This window comes from Mytilus galloprovincialis, chromosome 6 (assembly GCF_965363235.1).
Source record: "Mytilus galloprovincialis chromosome 6, xbMytGall1.hap1.1, whole genome shotgun sequence".
In the NCBI taxonomy this organism is placed as follows: Eukaryota; Metazoa; Mollusca; class Bivalvia; order Mytilida; family Mytilidae; genus Mytilus; species Mytilus galloprovincialis.
Genome location: NC_134843.1, coordinates 83550334 through 83572286, shown reverse-complemented (window position 1 = coordinate 83572286; position 21953 = coordinate 83550334). Strand labels below are relative to the sequence as shown.

Here is a 21953-nt window from a genome sequence, read left to right as displayed (position 1 = left end):
TTCTCTTCTTTTTTTTTTTAACAAAAACGAAAAATAAAATAGTAAATTTTTTCCTAATTCATTTTTCGTTTTCGATAGAAAAGGAAAAAAAAGAGAATTCTGATGCATACATGAAAGTAGAGAGTTATAATTTTGTCATCCAAATATACATTATTTTCTAATTGCATAAAAAACGCGAAACTATTTCTTATAATGAAGAGATTCTCCCTAGATGCATCCTGAGATTTTCCCTCAATTATTTCATTTCCGTTTCCGGAAATGTGAAATGACTGGTATCCTGTAATCGTGAAATATTCTCTTCGTTAGAAAGTTTTTAGAGAAACTGTAAATTACCCCACAATGCATTTCACAAGACGGGCACCTGCACGATTAAACCAAACTTTGTTTGTATCTTAGAAAACCACAAGTTTGATGTCAGGAGAACAACTGAGCTATTTCTTAAAGTGCTATCCCTTTCCTTGCCTAAAACTAGTTTCAATTTTAAAGTGCAAGTGAATTAACAGTGATCAGAAGTTGATCTGTTGAGTAACGAACGACGCCAACATGGCCGTCTTACGACAGACGAATACGAAGTTGACACTTTATTAGCAAAAACATGCGTTGTTTACTTGTGACAACCTTGTCATCATGTACTAATCTCATTTATAATTCCATTTTAGTTAAAACTACGAACTAAGAACTATAATATATTATAACAAGGACATGATTCTTCGTGAATCACATAAAATTGACAGGAAAACTATTGTTCATAATGTCTTTCAAACAAAATAATACAAAAGAAAAGAAAAAAGCTAGAATATATTGCAATAGATATGAAACTATTAAGCGACTTGGGAAAGGGAACTTTGGAACAGCTTTCTTAGTACGAGATCGTCGACTGAAAACCAGAGTAGCTGAAGGAGAATCAGATTTGTAAGTTTTATATCTGAAGCAGTTATATAATGCTTACTTAACAGTGCAGTTTAAAGATTAATAATTAAAATTCACCCACATATTAGTAGCTGTAACTCTGTGCTCATGCTGTAAACAGAGGGTGGTAATTCGTTTACTGTCAAACTTAATTTTTCTGCTACTGTTTACGTCAAATTGATTTGTCAGAGGTCTCAAATAATTATCTTTACCTTTAGCATGTTTAGTTTTGGAAAAAAATTAACACGATTTGTCAAAATCTTTCCAATTTTTATCGTCGATAAGAAAATACACATTTTATCATCATGCAACAAAAATAAACTTTGAACTTCATTTGGCAAGAATTTTTATTCATCATGAAGGTATCGTAAAGAAGTCTCTTTCCATAAACTTTTGTTTGTTTCTTCCAACCTTCAAAAGCAACATCTTATTGTCCAGGTGTTCTTTGTTCATAATTGAAATATTTTCATGAAAAAATGATCAAACATGCACCATGGAACTTAATTATTTCTTTTTTAATGAGAAACAATAAATCATACAATCAGAATGGTTTTCATAATTGAATTATTATTGATTAAAGATAATTTCTTTTCTTTGATAAATAATAAAACGGTTAAATAGTCACAAACTCATCATGTAGATACCAGTCTTAAAATTTTGTATGCCCCCCTAAAGATTGAGTTGTCCTCAACTTTTGATAATTAAGCCTCAATTTTTTTTAATTTTTTTCGCTGAGCTCAGTTGAAGTTTGCAACAAAAGTTTCTATTACATTGTACATGTACAAAATGTATCTTAGACATGTAAGTTAAGTGTTTCTGTTCTCTGAGATTATAAGCATTTTCATATTTATTGTTTTGCTTCATTCTTAATGAATATATGTACATTGTATATATAAAAAAGAAGATGACATGTGGTATGATTGCCAGTGAGACAACTATCCACAAAAGACCAAAATGACACACAAACATTAACAACTATAGGTCACCGTAGTTGGCAATACATTGTATAAGAAATTAATGGAAAATACTAACTATTTTGAAATTTGTTGTTGATAATTTTGATACTTCTAAAATGAATTTGATTTGTAATTTGATCCAAAAACATTTATATCTATCTATTTAACTTTTTTTTTTACTTCAAGTGTATCTTATCAATTTAACTTATTTTACTCTGATATTATTATTTTATAATTCCATAAGAAATAATGGATTTTTTAAGTACAAAATGAGACGTAATATAACTGTTTTCGATGCGTAATATTCTTTGTCAAAACTTTCAACAGATTTAAATGTCTCTTGATTTATTTTATTTTATTTTGTTTTTTTTTAATGTTACCTTTGTATTATAAATCATGTTTACCATTGTATATATGTACCTCATGTTACACATTTATGTGTCTGAGCGTTGCTTTACAATAAAATCTTAAAAAAAATGATTTTTCCCTTCAGGAAGAATGTTTTCAATTATCATAATTATTGTCCCTGATAAAAGAACTTATATGATCTTATATCAGAACATTCACATATTGGATTTGCTTGTCAATTGTAAATTTATGGAAAAAGAGTTATAAGCATGGTAAGCAAATACATTGTACATAGATCTAGAGGATAACTAACCAAATGCTATATTTTTTTGCAAAACATGTACTTTTGAAAGTATAAAGGATAAAATTGAGAATGGAAATGGGTTATATGTCAAAGAGATAACAACCTGACCAAAGAGCAGAAAATAGCACAAGGCCTCCAATGGGTTTTCAACACCGCAAGAAAATCCTGCACCTGGATGTGGGATTCTGCTGGCTCCTAAACAAAAGTGTACTAGTTCAGTAAAAATAAACGTCACACTATACATTGTACTCTGAAGCATTTTACATATGTATTAATGAACTAATATTAAAAAAAGACTAACAAAAGTAGAGGCTCCTGACTGGGACCAGCACACTAATTTCAGTAACAATTAAAATTACTAGAAACTTGTTTCAAATGACTTTTACCCTTCGTCAGAGTGACAGCCATATAAACTTGGTCAATCTCTTTCAAACATTTCTAGTTGAAATGATGAGGCAAACTTTAGTAAATTTCCAATAGTTTAAAGTTTCCATGGCAACAAAAACTATATAAAAATTGCTAAGTTCAAGTATTTGCAAATCCACATATTATAAATGTTATACAGTGGAAGTGTTTGTCCAGTTTGACTTTTAAGTGTTTTAAATAAAATGCGTTCTGATTTTCAGGAAAGTTTTAAAGGAGATATCTGTGGGAGAGTTAGCCCCTGATGAAACAGTAGATGCAGTGAGTGAAGCTAAAGTGTTGTCTAAACTGAATCACCCAGGGATTGTTAAATTCCATGACAGTTTTATTGATGGAGAATCATTCTGTATTGTTACAGAATACTGTGAGGTAATAACTTTTTGTCAGTCTTATTAATGAGTTTATGTCCTATCATTTGTGATACTGGCTTATGTTGGTACAAATGTATACAGTAAACAACACAACTTTGGATGAACATGAGGTAGCTTTATATCTTATGACAAATCATTTGAATTTAGATTTGTTCATTTACTTTAGAGCCTTTCAAATTCAAAATCCTCTAACTTATAAATAGCTAATACTTTTCAGTAAATTATGTTAAATGTGATCCGGCATGTATCTAAAATTTTTGATTTTATATGTTTTTCCTGTTCCTCAATTATTTATTTATGTTGTATTTGTACCTTTAAGTCTGATTTGCATCATTAATTCTGACTTTAAATAATATGAAGGGAATTTACATTAGATGCACATATCAATGTATAAATATTAGATACATTTAAATGAACTGTGAAACATGACACTTTTTAATACTTTACTTCATTGTTTTAAATAGTCAATGAATAATACAATTTATTGTGCAAAAAGATATTTAAATTTCTGTGATCATATCAGAATGATACAGTTTGTATAGATTACTAATTACTTCAAGTTTGCTTATTCCACTTATATAATTGCTACATTGTATAATCACAGTTCCCTTTTAATACTGATCAATGCTGATAGAATGTGTCATCTACAAAACTCATGTTACCAATTCCTTAATTAGTATGTGCAGAGTTTCAATAAGACTATAAAAAAGAAGATGTGGTATAATTGCCAATGAGAAAATTGTCCACAAGAGACCAAATGAAACAGAAATTAACAACTATAGGCGACGTCACCGTACAGCCTCCAACAATGAGCAAAGCTCATACCACATAGTCAACTATAAAAGGCCCCGAAATGACAAATGTAAAACATTTCAAACGAGAAAACTACTATGTAGATCTACAAATTTCTTGTTTCCAATTTTTTATCATCTACCGTCAAATGACAGTAGATTTTGAAATTTCTGAGATATTTTAGAATGTTGTTATTTCTTTGGTGAAAGGTCTGCTACATCTATCTCGAGTAATTAAACCATTTGTGTTTATGAATGTGGTTGCTTAAGTGTATAAGTATCACCTGACATTTCCACAGAGGAAAAAAAATACTTTCTAATTTGAAAAAAACTTATAAAATGTACCCTGATCCAATCTACTTCTTTGACTTCTCTTATACATTTTTCCTAACATCATTAGCAAATGTATGTAACTGTTTGGAAATGAATTTGATTCATGGAAAATCTGGATGAAGAAGTCTAATATCATGGTTTAAATTATATTTCAGGGTGGTGATTTAGATGCTAAAATAAACGAATTAGCCAAATCAAAGAAAAGCTTAGAAGAGAAAACAATATTAGATTGGTTTGTTCAGTTAGTGTTAGCTGTTCATTATATGCATACAAGAAGAATTCTACATAGAGATCTTAAATCAAGGTTAGTAACTCTGTCTGCTCAGTTAACTAGTGTTAGCTGTTCATTATATGCATACAAGAAGAATTCTACATGGAGATCTTAAATCAAGGTAATTAACTCTGTCTGTTCAGTTAACTAGTGTTAGCTGTTCATTATATGCATACAAGAAGAAGTCTACATAGAGATCTTAAATCAAGGTAAGTAACTCTGTCTGTTCAGTTAATGTTAGCTGTGCACTATATGCATACAAGAAGAATTCTACATAGAGATCTTAAATCAAGGTAAGTAACTCTGTCTGTTCAGTTAACTAGTGTTAGCTGTTCATTATATGCATACAAGAAGAAGTCTACATAGAGATCTTAAATCAAGGTAAGTAACTCTGTCTGTTCAGTTAATGTTAGCTGTGCACTATATGCATACAAGAAGAATTCTACATAGCTATATATATAGAAATGTTAAATCAAGGTAAGTAACTCTGTCTGTTCAGTTAACTAGTGTTAGCTGTTCATTATATGCATACAAGAAGAATTCTACATGAAGATCTAAAATCAAGGTAATTAACTCTGTCTGTTCAGTTAACTAGTGTTAGCTGTACATTATATGCATACAAGAAGAATTCTACATGGAGATCTAAAATCAAGGTAATTAACTCTGTCTGTTCAGTTAATGTTAGCTGTACATTGTATGCATACAAGAAGAATTCTACATAGAGATCTTAAATCAAGGTAAGCAACTCTGTCTGTTCAGTTAACTAGTGTTAGCTGTTCATTATATGCATACAAGAAGAATTCTACATGGAGATCTAAAATCAAGGTAATTAACTCTGTCTGTTCAGTTAACTAGTGTTAGCTGTTCATTATATGCATACAAGAAGAATTCTACATGAAGATCTAAAATCAAGGTAATTAACTCTGTCTGTTCAGTTAACTAGTGTTAGCTGTACATTATATGCATACAAGAAGAATTTTACATGGAGATCTAAAATCAAGGTAATTAACTCTGTCTGTTCAGTTAATGTTAGCTGTACATTGTATGCATACAAGAAGAATTCTACATAGAGATCTTAAATCAAGGTAAGCAACTCTGTCTGTTCAGTTAACTAGTGTTAGCTGTTCATAATATGCATACAAGAAGAATTCTACATGGAGATCTAAAATCAAGGTAATTAACTCTGTTTGAATAAACCGTACAACATTAAAATTAGTAAGTAAAAATAATAGAGTAGTAAAACAAACACACACATAAGTATAATATGATAAAAAGAACATTTTGTAGGTCTTTAATTATGTTGTATTTTGGTATTTGCAAGCAATAGTCAAATATTCAAAAGTTGTAAATTGTGCTTACTGTTGTATTTAAAAAATGTATAGCTCCAGTATATTTTAAGCTTAACCTTGAAATTGAACTACAGTTTTACAGAGAAATTCAATCAAAGCTGCAACTTCAAAATATTCCTTTTCACTTGATTTTCTGTTAAAGTTTCCTAGAATTTGTGTTGATTCAGTCTCTGTTTTGAAAATTACAAGCAATAGAATTTTCTCTGCAAAGAAAATAATGGAGATGGTGTATTTCTTTTTTGTTTAGTATAGTTTGAACTTGAAATATATTATTCACATTGTAATCTGTCTTTATTATTACAGGAACATTTTTTTGAAAGGAAATATGGTAAAAATAGGAGATTTTGGTATATCAAAAATTTTAATGGGAACAGCTGACCTTGCCTCAACCTTTACAGGGACACCATATTACATGAGTCCTGAAGTTCTTAAGCATGAAGGTTACAACTCTAAATCTGATGTTTGGTAAGATACATCATTTTGTTTGTCTCATAAATTTATGCATGCAAGTTGTATCTCATAATCATGGCAGGTTTTCAATGATCTGGGTAGTTGTTCAAAATTTTAATAATGGTTAGATGACTTTAAAATAATAATCATGATAATGAAAAATAAAAGCAAACAAATGAATAAAAAGTTTGAAACAAAAGAAAACCCAGAGATATTTATTTTACCATACAAGATAGCAGTTATCCTTCATGTTTTTACAAAAAACTAAAGTCAATTGAAAGAAAATAAATTATTAAATTTGATCACATTTTTAGTGCATGGTGAGAATTCCGAAACATTGTAAATATTCTCATGATTCTAGTGAGTTAATGTTTGTTAAAAATCTTGTATATGAAGACATTTAGTCTACTTCATACTTATTCTCTCATATATCTCTGCAGGTCCATAGGTTGTATACTATATGAGATGTGTACTTTATTTGTTTATGTCTCTGCAGGTCCATAGGTTGTATATTATATGAGATGTGTACTTTATCCCATGCCTTTGATGGGAAGAGTTTGATGGCTGTAATGTATAAAATTGTGGAGGGAGATCCTCCTAAACTTCCAGATACATATTCCAGTGAAATTAGCAGGTTATTAAATATGTAAGTTTTTGAATTAAGTTATACTTTGAAAAGGTTAGTCATGTTTTTCATGTTACAATGGTTACAGATCATGCAGATAGACAAAACTTGTGACATAATAACTTTGTCGTAGAAAAAAAAGATGTGGTATTTTTTCCAATGAGACAACTCATTAGAGACTAAATGACATAAAAGTTAACAGCTACAACCTACAGGTCATTGTACAGCCATAAGAAAGCCATACTGTATATTTATATATATATATATATATATGAAGCTATAAAAAGCTCTAAAATAAAAATGTTTAACAGTTCAAGAAGAAAAAAATGGCTGGATTTAAGTACATTGCAATAATCAAAAAACAAATTTACTAGCAATAACCACTGAAGAACAGGCACCTGACTAAGGACAGACACATACAGAATGTGGAGCTGTTAACCAGTCTACTGTTACCAAACCTTTCCCATAACCTGGAACATTGTTGTAACAGTACAAAATTAGAACAAACAGGGGCCTCGTGGTCTAAGTAGTTACAACTGTAACCACTAGCCAGTCAACACTGAGGTTGTGAGTTCGAACCCTGTTCGTGCAGGTGAACTCGACTCCAATCTTAATTGACTAGGATTGTCTAATTGACTAGGATTGTCAGTTTTCCTATCAAAAGGTTGGTGTTTTTTTCTGGTCACTCCGGCATTCTCCACCATTTAAAAATGACTGCCAAGAAATAGCCTAATTGTGAAGCTTAAATGTGACGTTAAAACACCAAAAATCAAACCAAATCATCAGAACAAACTATAAGAACTAGTTGAACTCAGTAATCACCATCAACTTAAAATAGGATGTGCTATCCAAACTTCCAAACCAAATATTTCATCTATAGTATAATTTGATAAAAGTTTTAAGCTATTTGTGGTAGTAATACATAGGTTACCTTCATTTCTCTCATATTTTTTCTTCATTTTATTTCATTGCAAAGGAATAATACATTTACTGCCAAATAAATAAATTTGTTTCACATGAAATTATGATAAATTAACCATGATTATTGAACATGGTGTACAGTTATAAGATGATGTATTACAGAATGTTACAGAGAGATCCAGAGAAAAGACCATCAGCAACAGATTTATTAAAAGAATCTTTATTAGCCAATCATATTGCTGTAAGTCCTTGTTGGAAATATGATTCTAAAAATTATATATTGAGTTGAGATGCATAGTATTTTACTGATAGATTTACCATCATGGAATGTTATGAAACTTGGCCTGAAATTTCTTTAAGATCAAAGAATAGCAACTGAAAAAAATGATATATAAAAAGAAATCTGTATTATACTGGTAAAAGTACACTGACAGAAAAAAATCCCAGGCAAGCACAGGGTTCTGACAAATTTTGTAAATACTCAACTTTGTCCATATGAACTCAGGGCAGAATAAAATCTGAAGTGGAAAAAGCATTTGGCTCTTTCATATTGACATAAGAAAAAAACAAAGAACAAAATTCTCATAAAATGACAATTTAACATCTACCAGAGGAAGCTCACTGTTATTGAAAATACTTTTACTTATTATATATTAAGCCCCATGTCTGTTTATTAATTTGTTGGTTGTGTTCTTGAACTTAGTTGAGATTTGACAAGACGCCTCTTTTATCTTTTTTGATTACAGAAAATGTCCAAGGACTATCAGTCTAGGCATACAGATCATGCTACTAAAGATGCTGAAGAAATTGCTAAATTACTGTGAGTACATTCTTGCTTTATAATATCCATAGCTAATTCTTAGAAAGATAAGATAGACTAGGTTAAAATAAGAAGTATGAAATATAAGAATGCTACTTTTTACTTCCTTTAAGAAAACATATAATGAATTCTATAATTGAAAGGCAAAAGCCCTCTCAAATGGCCATTGTCCTTCTCCCATATGTAGGTTACTTAAAGATAGATTGAATTTTGATTTTGTTTGTAATTAGTATGCCCCATTTATGGGCATTATGTTTTCTGGTCTGTGCATCTGTCTGTTTGTCGGTTTGTCCATCTGTCCCGCTTCTGGTTAAAGTTTTTGGTCGAGGTAGTTTTGATGAAGTTGAAGACTAATCAACTTGAACCTTAGTACACATGTTCTCTATGATATAATCTTTCTAATTTTAATGCCAAATTAGATATTTCCCCCCATTTTCACCGTCCACTGAACATAGAAAATGATAGTGCGAATGGGGCATCCTTGTACTGGGGACACATTCTTGTTTTAGGTAAATAATAGATTTCTAAGAAAAATACTCTTGCTCAGCTGCTGTTCATATAGAATACAATGGCTTATTGTTTTATTATCTATTCAGAATAACCTCAATGAAATGGTATAATTATTAAAAAAACTTTTGAAAAATTTAATTAATTCACTGTATCTGTATTTAGCTTCATATTTTTTGTAAAGGGAGATAATTAAAGGTGTATTTATAAAAAGATGGTGGCATTCAATACATGTAAAAACATAACTAAAAGCTTTCGAAAGATTTCTGTTGATGTTCACAGATATTTTTCTATTTAAAATTAAAGACTTATGGTATCTTAAAAAATACATTTTCACTTTAGACAACATCAAGTTGACCCATTAACTTATTAAATTAATTTTGTATATTTTTTTTTTTAAAGAAGTTGCTATTTAAGACCATGAAGTTTAACTTGAACAGTTCAGACATTTAAGTCATGAATTGAAACTGTATTTATCAGAAGTGTATAAAATACCTATTACATAAATGAAATTTTATTGTGCAGAAAGCAAAAATCAAGACTGAAAGATTTACAAGAGAAGGAAGAAGATCAGAAATGGAAGAACTTACCTCCGAGAGAGAGAATGAGAATCAGAAAACAACAACAAGCTGACCAGGAAGCTGAAAGATTGAGGTATTTATATTTGGGGCATTTATTGTGGATTCATTAATACTTGTTTGGTTACCTATTTCAGTGGATTTCATAGAAAGATATGAACCGACATATTTGAATATGCAATGAAGTACAATTTGACTCTACAAATGTATGCAAACGTTATCACGTTATCATATACACACAAAAAATATTGAATCTACAGAAACTTCAAAGGCTCTCTTTCTACTTCGAGATAATCACCTGAATATTGGTAATGAGGTGAGAAATTAACTTCAGTTTTGACCTTCCCAAAAAGGAATTTGAACTGAATTTTCTTATGGTGTCTCAAATTCTTGTAGACCATGCCTTTGTAAGTGTTTATAGTTCTATCAGATTAATTTTCCAATGATTCAATTTAACACATGTTTCTCTTTTTGTCTTATTCTTTTTTATTGTCAACTCTTGATTTGTCATTTTAGAGTAAAACCTTTTTAAAAAATACCTCTAAATCAACTAAAAAGACAAACTTTGGCCCCACGTGAAAAATCCTACTGAATTTTTTAGGTTCTTCTTTCAGAAGGTTTATTACTGAAAAGAATGCCTGGATAAAAATCTGAAATCCAGGAAAGAGCTTGTTGCAGTTGATCTTTGAATTACCTTTATAACATAGATACCTCATCAGAAATACAAGTTAACTGGAGCCTTAATCTGTCTAATAAACTTGCCATACACCTTTATATGAAAATATATGAAACCATAACAAGCTACTAGTATTGTTGTACTTGATTGACCATGTTGTTTTATGAAAAAGATATTTATCAAATTATTTTGTTATGGTATCTTTTTCAGGGAATCAGCCAAATTACAGCTTTCTGAAAATATTCAAAGAAAAAACCAGATTCAGAAAACTTTACACATGCAATCAGTAAGTTACTTAATTTAGAACATCTGTTTAATGTACATACATTAGATTGCTTGTCTTTCAATTTAACATAGGAGCACCTTTCAAACTTGACCCTTTATAAACTGATTTTTTTTCCAACTGAGCTTTTGTATCTGGACAAATGATGATAGTGATGGATAATGTTCATTAGTTTGGCATGTATTAACCAGACTACTGTATACATTCTGAACAGAATCTCAATTTCTTCATTCACCATACATTTCTGCTCCTAAAAAAATAATTTATTTGCTGACATAAACCATTGTCTGAAGAAATAATACACATATAAACGCAGAGACACAAGTTAATTGTTGGTCCCTTTATGTTTGCATTATAATTTTCTTTACCATGTTTTTTGCATTCTGTTTTGTTAAAGTATAAGATATGATAGTACATATTTTATAAATTAAAAAAAAACATGTTAATTGTTAAATGCACATGTAAATTTTTCAGGTACCAGCATGGGCTGGAGGATCTGGAGAAGGAGAGAAATTCAGAGAGGCATTAACAGTCGTCCGTGAAGATGATGACAAGACCATAAAACCAAGTAAAGACTTTGGAACTAGATCTGCACCATGTATGTTTGTTAACTAACTACACATTGGTCTACACTTCTATAGTCAAAACAACAACAACATGTTCTAGTAACCTTTAATTCATTGTGAATTTGTAATAGCATACTCAAACTTAAAAATTGTTACAATAAGATAAAACTTTGCATCTTATTATTAACCAGTAGTAATTTTTCTTTGAAATCCATGAAATAGTCTACAAATAAAATTAGTGTAACAGTAATTTCAGGTAAAGTAATAGAAAGTTTTGTTATTCATGAGAAGGCCTTTGGCTAATAAACACACATAAATACATGATAGGCTTGAAAAAGTATTTACCTTTCTTTTTTGTTAGAACTTTATTTTCTCTTCACCTTCCTATTTAGTTGAGATTATTCTAAATATTTTAACACAGCTCCATATGAATTCTTTTTCTCAAAAATGGTTTTGCCATCAAATAATCAACAACCTAAAATAGGACTTTTCAAGAGATAATAATGTGCATATTAGTTACTTAAACTTACTCTACCTTTTACAAAATGTTGTTCTTGCATGAAACAGGTTAGCATTATTTGCCACTGGGCATACATAATTTTAAAAGAGAGCACTTTTTTGGTAGCATGATAAGCTGGATACTTGTTTAAAAAATAACCAACTATCTTTCAGACAGATTTAGTCTGATCATATTTTTGACAACATAAAAATTGCCTTCTTGTCCTACATTGTCTGTACGTGCATGTAATATTTGCCACTGGAAATGAAGCAAACATATTTTAATTAATCTTGTTTAATAAAAAAAAGGCAATTTTACAACTGCTACTTATATTTTAATCCGATCTTTTTTCTGTCAATCTATAAATTGAACAGTCATCAAATTGAAACCAAGCACTTTCTTGCACTGGTTTAGTAATATGCATGTCTTTAGTGATGTTTAAATGCACATTATCTATCTTTCCTTGATGCACTAATTGCATGCATACTAATGAAGGAGACATAAGCTCAGATCAATTTTGGAATCTCTATAATTTATGTTCACCTGTGTTCATAAAGCAAAGGTATGCAAGAATTACAAAATTGTTTTTAATTTCAAAAAATAAATGTTCAGAAAAATTAAGACAATTTTTTTTTCATTTTACTTTGTTTACACCATGTATGTGAAGTTAGCAGCCGGTTCGTTATTCGATATTTGATTGTCAATACTCGCCGGTTCGTTATTCGATATTTGATTGTCAATATTCTCGTTGTTCTCAATATAAACCCTTTTCTAACTGGCATATTTGTCTTTATTTAATATGAATTTTTGTCAATAAAAGAACTTTGAAGGTGTACTTTTATATATGATATTTCTTAAAACAAAAAGTAAAACCGATCAGGCTAGAAATATTTATGGAAAGCCCAAAAAAGAAATATATAGTGAAAATCTACCTGAGACCACTTAAATGAGGGTGAGACCTCCCGTGTCTTTCAATGTCCATAAAATTCAACTAAATCATAGACTCTGTATATATAATGGTTGTTTCAAAAGGATTTCCCAGAATATATCATCTTCGATATCTACGGAGGGCTTAGATTGTCAAAATTTTAGGACAAAGGACACATGGCACTGGTAAGAGCCCTCTGATCTCTCAATCTTTCAAATATTATGCAGACATTTAGTTAATACAACTGTGACTAAAAGGAATTTGGGTACACTTCCTGTTTTCCATGGATACGGAGCGCCCAAGGTGCCATTTGGATATTCAAAATATATATTGAAAATCTATCTGAGACCGCTTAAATAAGGGTGAGACCCCCCTGGTCTTTCAAAGTCTATAAAATTTAACTAAATCATAGACTCTGTATATATAAGGATTTCCCAGAATAATCCTTGATATCTACGGAGGGTTAATATAATTACTACTAGTCTACTATATAATTTGAATATCAATGTGGCACTTTGGGTGCTCCTTTTACATTGAAGACAGGAAGTGTACCCAAATTCCTTTAAGTCACGTTTGTATCTACCTATTATCTAAATGTCTACATAATATTAGAAAGATTGAGAGATCATGAGGCTCTCACCAGTGCCCTGTGCCCTTTGTCCTGAAATTTTGACAATTTTTAGCTGAAAAGTGACAATCAGAGCCCTCCGTAGATATCCAAGATGACATTATTCTCGGAAATCCTTTTGAAACAACCATTATATATACAGAGTTTATGATTTAGTTGAATTTTATGGACTTTGAAAGACCAGGTGGGTTTCACCCTCATTTAAGTGGTCTCAAGTAGGTTTTCACTATATATTTCTGTTTTTTGGTCTTTCCATAAATATTTCTATTTATAGTTCTATATGTTTCTAGAGTGATCGGTTTTTGTGTTTGTTTTTAGAAATATTAGATATAAAAAAAACATTTTTGGCGTCGTTTTATTGATAAAAACCTATATATCATAAAGACAAATATGCAACTTACTTAAGCATTGATAAGGGTTTATATTCGAGGACAACGAGAGTTTAAGACAACTTGTTGCGGTCATAAGACAATACTTCCTATGTATCTTTTTTCGCTCCTTTCAACTATAAAAGTCATGCTTTAAATGTTATCAAATATTATATTTTTTTATGATTTTAAAATAAATTTGAATATCCAAGCGACTGCTAGCAGCTGGTTGGATATTGAATATAAACAAATAACGAACAGGCTGCTAACTTCACATCCATGTTTACACCTGTCACGATGTTCACGATGGCGATTCTCAATATTCCCAATTGTATAATGTATTTATAATTATATACAATTATAAAAAAAAAAAAATTGTTCAAGAAAGTGAAAGATGTTTTCATCTCATAACATATTAAATGATCTGATAAGAATAAATATTTATTTATCTGTGAAAGAAATGGGCTTGTGTTTAGAAGTGTTATTTACATATAGTGTGACACGTTGCTTTCTCTCCTTACACAGTGTTTATTCAGCATGAAATAACAGAATCCAGCGACGAAGAAGGGGAGACAATCAAATCACGAACATTAACTGGTGCTGAGAAACACCATACTTTACTGAACTTTAAACCTGAAGACCGACCCATTACACCATTAAGAGACAAGATGATATATGATCTCGCCAATTCTTCTTTAGATTTTAAAGATGGTAATAAACTTTTTACAGATGTTTAACTGTATAAATTTCATCTGGTAGGGTTTTATTGTTCAGTTACATTACTGATGGATGCTCTAGGAAAATTAAGCAATCCAGTACACATGTTTTTCTGTTGCTTATCTAAGGGCTGTTTGATTTCAACATAACATTGAACCCAGGAAAGTCACTTTAAAAAGGGGTATCCAACTTTATACCTATAAAATGATGAATTTAGCTAATATCTAAAATAAAGTTTATAGCAATGATGAAGATTAAAAAAAATAATCTGTCCCCATTAAAACTTTAAGGTAAAGAAAACAATAAATCTTAAAAGATGAAATTAATTCCATACCTTAATTTCTGTCTTTGTTCAGAGTCTGGTTTGAGGTGGTTTACCATGCATGAAGTTATTGGAGAAGGGTATTGTAGGACACATACTCTAGTTATATCAAAACTAACTAGTATAGACAAAAACTGATTGTTTACTGTACAGGATCTCAGAATATTCCAATACTATTTGAATGTGGATTTGAAAAAAAATAATCAAATTGCACAATAAGCACAAATCTAAAAAAATCACAAATTACATGATTTTCTCAGATTTAAGATGTTTTACTTCTGAATTCTTCTGATAAGGTGCTGAGTTTTTATGCTCCAATTGTCAGTCAGTCTGTCAAGATTTATTTACTGTTGATAAGTACACAACTGTTATTCTTATGATGATTTGAGCTGTGTATCCATTTTCCTTCTAGAAAAGTAGTATTTAATATTATATCAGGATAGATAGAGTATAATACTAAGAATGCCATTGCTCTATGTATTCAAGCTTCATAACTATAAAGATTGTTTTGTAGCCTTGTAGTTTTGGAGATAATGTTTAAATGAGTAATTCCTACATTCTTCTTAAGTATTTTGTCCTTTGAAATGCAAGAAATATTTAATCTTGAGTTGTAGTTTTTGAGATAAGATAGATAGATAGATAAATAGTTTATTTCTTTTAGACCAAGTGATACAAAGGTGACTGAGAAGTTAAAAACATGCATACAAAATATGAATACATAGAGTGGGGTGCTCATTTTCACCATATCTTTCCATGTTTTCTGCAGTTTATGTTCAGGTCTATATGATTTTGAAGTATACTGATATTTCTATATGAAGATAACTTCAAATGTTAAACATTCCTAAGCTTGAAAACATGTTTGTTTGAAAATAATCACCTGTAAAGTTAGATTAAAGGGTGTTTGAAATTTCCTGATGTTTTGTCAATGGGGGACACATATTCGCCGTTTTTACACATCTATTTAAAACCAAATAACTGCAGCTTTATATAATATTTATCAAATAAATTTCATTATAGATGAACAGCAGATATTCAAAGATTTAAAAAAACAGAAATTAAGGCCAATCAGTAAAAAAATTACTACGAAAAACTTCTTTGAAAATCGTGTTTTTCATTCAGGAAATTGACAGAAAATCGTTGTCTGTTTTTCGGTCCTTTGCAGTAAGTGCCACAATTTTGTTTAAGTTTAAAGAATAATCATATTTGTTATAAAATTATAATTTATCGGCATATTTCTTCCATTTCAGCCATCCTTTGAAGTGTTTACACCTCAAAATCACAAAACGGCGAAATTGTGTCCCCGGCTAATATGTGCCCCCCGCTCTAATGTTTCTTATTTAAAATTGTTAAATGATTTTTTCCTACATTGATAATTTTGAAGTGTATTTTGTTTACTACATGATTTAAAATCTGTAGATGTGTAACAGTTTTTGTACCTCTTTATTCCAGGTATACCTGACAATCCAGAAGTGGCTGATACATTTTATTCCCAATATGAAGATTTTGATAAATCATCAGACTCTGACGAGGAGATGGGAACTGTTATACACAGAAACTCAGAACAGGGTACAATTGTGCCAAACTCAATATCAACAACTGTTGGAGAGGAAGGCCAGTTTTATGAACTTTTAAAGGATGTCCTTGATAAAGGAGAGGATGCAGGTATGTAAGCTCGGAGTCATTTTTGGGTACAACTTTTACCCTGTATTTATACACATTATCCAAAAACTCAAATTGAACGCGATAAAATTTGTAAATTGAAGGCTACATGGATATCACAACTATTGGACCTCTTGAAGTAAATACTTGATTGCAAATCTCCAACACTTAAAATAACAACCAGTGCAAATTCTCATGGCATGTGGATCTGGACCTATGCTTCTTTACAAGCTGTTGACTTACTTATAAAATAATTTATTTACAATTGAGGAGAAAAATACCAAAAGGACACAAAATGTAGGGCAGAGTGTCATGAACCCTACCAAAAGGGTCCTTGATGAGAAATTTGTTTAGATTTTGATGCATTTGCTTTGACTTTAGATATATTAAAAGGTGGTAATTTTAAGGGAAAATGTGCTTGAAAAATTTGAATTCAAATAAGCAGAAATTTTTTAAGGACTGAAGTATTTCTGCTGATTTGCATCAAAGAAAGAGGAAAATATATTTTTAGTGAACCTTTAGCTCAGGATAATAGCTACGCTTAATATAATTTTTATATACAATAATAATCTCTATATAACAACACAAAAATTATAAAGCAATAATTTACAATACAGATTTGAAAAATACTTGTTCAAATTATAACAAAGATATCAAATTTCATTTTCTTTAATAGAATCCACCCTCACATTTCAAGAGGATCATGAAGCAGGAGCATTTGGACCTGTAGTTAGAGAGCAGAAAATTAAAAATCTCAGGGCGTATCCTTTTCAGTCAAGATAACATAGAAAACACATATGGTCAGATCATATGTTTTTGTACGTCATACAAATTTGTACTATGCATGCCTTTTTAGCTCACCTGGCCCATAGGGCCAAGTGAGCTTTTCCCATCACTTGGCGTCTGGCGTCGTCCGTCGTCATCGTCCGTCGTCGTTAGCTTTTACAAAAATCTTCTCCTCTGAAACTATTTGGCCAAATTAAACCAAACTTGGCCCCAATCATCATTGGGGTATCTAGTTTAAAAAATGTGTGGCGTGACCCGGCCAACCAAACAAGATGGCCACCACAGCTAAAAATAGAACATAGGGGTAAAATTCAGTTTTTGGCTTATAACTCAAAAACCAAAGCATTTAGAGCAAATCTGACATGGGGTAAAATTGATTATCAGGTCAAAATCTATCTGCCCTGAAATTTTCAGATGAATCGGACAACCTGTTGTTGGGTTGCTGCCCCTGAATTGGTAATTTTATGGAAATTTTGCGGTTTTTGGTTATCTTGAATATTATTATAGATAGAGATAAACTGTTAACAGCAATAATGTTCAACAAAGTAAGATTTACAAAAAATTCAACATGACTGAAATGGTCAGTTGACCCCTTTAGGAGTTATTGCCCTTTATAGTCAATTTTTAACCATTTTTCGTAAATCTTAGTAATCTTTTACAAAAATCTTCTCCTCTGAAACTACTTGGCCAAATTAAACCAAACTTGGCCACAATCATCATTGGGGTATTTAGTTTAAAAAATGTGTGGCATGACTGGGCCAACCAACCAAGATGGCTGCCACGGCTAAAAATAGAACATAGGGGTAAAATTCAGTTTTTTTGCTTATAACTCAAAAACCAAAGCATTTAAAGTAAATCTGACATGGAAGTAAAATTGTATATCAGGTCAAGATCCATCTGCCCTGAAATTTTCAGATGAATCGGACAACCAGTTGTTGGTTGCTGCCCCTGAATTGGTAGTTTTAAAGAAATTTTGCTGTTTTGGGTTATTATCTTGAATATTATTATAGATAGAGATAAACTGTAAAAAGCAATAAATGTCGGCAAAGTAAGATCTACAAATAAATCAACATGACCGAAATGGTCAGTTGACCCCTTTAGGAGTTATTGCCCTTTATAATCAATTTTTAACCATTTTTCGTAAATCTTAGTTATCTTTTACAAAAATCTTCTCCTCTGAAACTACTGGGCCAAGTTCATTATAGAAAGAGATAATTGTAAGCAGCAAGAATGTTCAGTAAAGTAAGATGTACAAACACATCACCATCACCAAAACACAATTTTGTCATGAATCCATCTGCGTCCTTTGTTTAATATTCACATAGACCAAGGTGAGCGACACAGGCTCTTTAGAGCCTCTAGTTAATGGAAATTGTGACCTCAATGCATACTTCATAGTACAAAAACCAATGAGATGAGGATATGTACATTCATGCACTTGACCTGGGTTACAGCAATATTACTGGGCAGACAAAAATAGTTTGATAGGAGTAACTGTTGTTTACAATAGATTTATTTCTTTTTTAAATGTTTTAATTGAATGCCACTTTGTTGGTTTTTTTATTTTCTTGTATTATGCTTTTTATAAATTAAAAATAAAAAAATGTTTTAAAAGTTTAAGGCAATATAGAAGATTGAACTAAAGCCCTAAGTTCTGGTATGAGTAAATAGTATTAATATTAAAGGCTTATTGGTAATATTTATTCATCATCATATTCTAAACAATTTTTTTTTTTATTCCTTAACTTTTTCTCAGTGAATGTCAGAAATATCTTGGAGAAGAAGCATTTGAAAAGGCATATACATACCTGAAGAAAGCAAGATATGAAAAGCAAAATTCATTGGATTCAGCAGAAGAAGACATTATGCAAGGACTTAGAAAATTTGTTAAAAATCCCAGTGATTGTTTCTTAGTGGACCAATTATTATTTTTAGAAGAACAAGCAAAAATAAGTAAAGGATGATTTGTAGATTTTATATTTTTTTTGGACCAAATCATATTGAATATGAGGATATAAAAAACCATGGAATGACTGATGATAAACTAAAGATCTGAAATAATTGTAAAATATGAAAACTGTGATTGGTTTAAAATGGTTGTGCAAAACTATACTGCTGATAATTGTACATTTTAATGTTGGTGATCTATTTATAGGAATGAGGCAATACAATGATGTCCAAGACAATTCTTGTATGTTTTGTTGGAATTAGATTCCAATAATATTCAGCCCTTATATATAAGATGCATATGATTTAAAATAGTTAACTTAGTACACTTTGTTTTGTATTAACAAGGCCTTATCATAAAATACATACTACCTTTAAAAAAGATTTATGCAGAAAGAATAGAATGATGTACATAGGGTGACTGTTTGGTAGTGTTACTATTTTTGACACAATCATGGCTAAAAAGATAATAAGGATAAGTTGTATATTGCTGTTTAGAAATTAAGCATTTAGATAAAAGCATTATTCATAATGATTTTAACTCCTTCATTTGCTGAGGTAATCCTGTTTCATTCTAAAATTAATATGAGTCCTCTCCCTTTGTCTAGCATGTGGTTATAGATGGGACTTAAATGTAGATTTATATTTTCTATTTGAAATGCACCTTATATCAATAAAAAGGAGATGTGAGATTTACATGAACTGACAGCAACCAAAAACTTCTGAATTGTATGTTTAACAGAGCTTAAAAAAGAATTGCCATCAACAAATAACTCCCATAAGACATAATTGTGTAACAGAAGACCACCATTGACAAGGATTTACTACATACTTTAGCACTCAACATTATCCTGTTTTAAAGGAAAGAATCAGCAAATCTAAAAACAAAAGTTGTTTTTTCACAAACAAATACTTATAATCGTACATTAATCAGAAATTACTCTTATATGTATGAGGGGGGATAGGAAGGGTCTTGATCCCGAAATCCCGGACTTGAAAAAAGGAATCCCGAGGTCCCGAATTTAAATAAAGCAAATCCCGACATCCCGAAATCTGAAAAAAGGATTCCCGGATCCCGAAAGGGTCAATCCCGAAATCCCGAGCTTAAAAACACCCGATCCCGGAGTCCCGATAAAGGTCCTATCCCCCCTCATGTATGTAGGGAAACATTTGAATATGAAAACACTTCTTGCCACTGGCCTTAGAAATGGTATGAGATTTTTTCCTACCTCACAACAAAATATTGTCAGTTCATTTTAATAATTTTCCAATATATTTTATGATTTATGTTGTGAAATAATATGTAGCACATAAATCCGTCCAATTCCAAAAATATTCCAACCATAGCATTATAGTGATACATTTTTGTAGTATTATACGCTGTCATTCCATTTGTATTATTGTCTGAACTAACATGTACAAAACCACACCAATCAACGTTGTTTTTATGGACATCAATTATTATACAATTGATGTGTAAATGTAGATTGTTAACCTGGTCGATGAGTGTGGCTTAAATATTATGTTGTTTTACTTTTTCACATTTGTTTACAAATGGGGCCATTATTATTGTAAACATTTTTTATCAGTAAGAATTTTACTGGTCTTAAATAAATATTTAGGTAAAACTTTACGAAAAATAAATATTTATCAATGATTTTACTGAAGTGAAGATGTAGCAATTATTTTACTAAAAGTAAAGATTAAGCAAGAAAATGGTAATTAAGAAAATATTAAAAAATACCAAAAGGTGTATCTGTCTCTGTTACAGAAAAGTAAAATTCAAGGAAGAAATTAAGAAATTTAAAGTGTGAATGAATGTGATTAGTAATACAGCGAATTGTTTTGTCATACACTGTTATGATAAGCTCCTACTTAGTTAAATAACTTTTTAGTTTTATAATGTTGTTGAGAATATATTTTTGTTACTTATTGTTTTTTTTACAAGCAATGTGTTTGATATAGTATTTTTTATTATGTATATAATTTTCATGAGTATTTATATTTTTGACGTTAGTTGTTCTCAATCAAAGATCTTATTTTGTGATGAGTCAGTTAGTTGCTAGAGTTTATATAACTTGTTTGAATGAGCTTGTAAAGGAAGCACTGCTTATAGGTTTCAATGGATTGTTTTCATTTTCACTGTGGTGTTGTTACTATAGACTGAAAAGCAAGACTCTAACCCAGATTGTGTATTTTAAAAATTCATAAAATAGGAAGAGCCGCAAAATAGTCCAATATCAAAAACTTCCACACTAAAGCCCCTAGGTAAGTATATCTATTGCCGGGCCGTAGAAGACCTACGTACAGCTAAATCTTATAGATAAACCCCTTTCAAAAATTGTAAGATAAAATAATAATGATAAAGTGTTTTTCATTAATTTCATTTAAATTCATTGAACATATTTCCAAAATGACCTTAAGAAAATTCCCAGTATTTCATCTGTCCTCCAGTATTGTAATGCTTAGAGATTATAGAAATAGATAAGTGATATATCTGCTGTGTCAGAAAATCAGGTTAGTTTTTAGGTGTTGCACTTGTTTCTAATTGTTCAATTTGTTTGACAGTCAACTTCATGGTTTTAAATGCAGCATACTACATCTGCTGTTCATTGTTC

The 21953-nt window shown here is 30.5% G+C and overlaps 1 protein-coding gene across 4 annotated transcripts; it reads left to right on the top strand.

Annotated features, from left to right (window-relative positions):
• The first annotated feature begins 316 nt into the window (after window positions 1–316).
• LOC143080529 (serine/threonine-protein kinase Nek11-like) lies at window positions 317–20275 on the top strand. Of its 4 annotated transcripts, none has more exons than XM_076256410.1 (14): window positions 318–912; window positions 3144–3309; window positions 4591–4739; window positions 6359–6520; window positions 7002–7151; window positions 8214–8292; window positions 8798–8871; window positions 9904–10032; window positions 10843–10918; window positions 11390–11483; window positions 14430–14615; window positions 16393–16605; window positions 17279–17363; window positions 19145–20272. In XM_076256410.1, exons 1-14 carry the CDS (start codon window positions 752–754, stop codon window positions 19350–19352), a joined length of 1932 nt encoding a protein of 643 aa, XP_076112525.1. In that variant the 5' UTR covers window positions 318–751; the 3' UTR covers window positions 19353–20272. The 4 variants fall into 4 exon arrangements, with proteins under 4 accessions (XP_076112526.1, XP_076112525.1, XP_076112524.1 ...); XM_076256409.1 differs by having other exon boundaries at window positions 320–912; window positions 11390–11513; window positions 19145–20269; XM_076256411.1 differs by lacking the exon at window positions 14430–14615 and having other exon boundaries at window positions 317–912; window positions 11390–11513; window positions 19145–20275.
• The last annotated feature ends 1678 nt before the right edge of the window (window positions 20276–21953 follow it).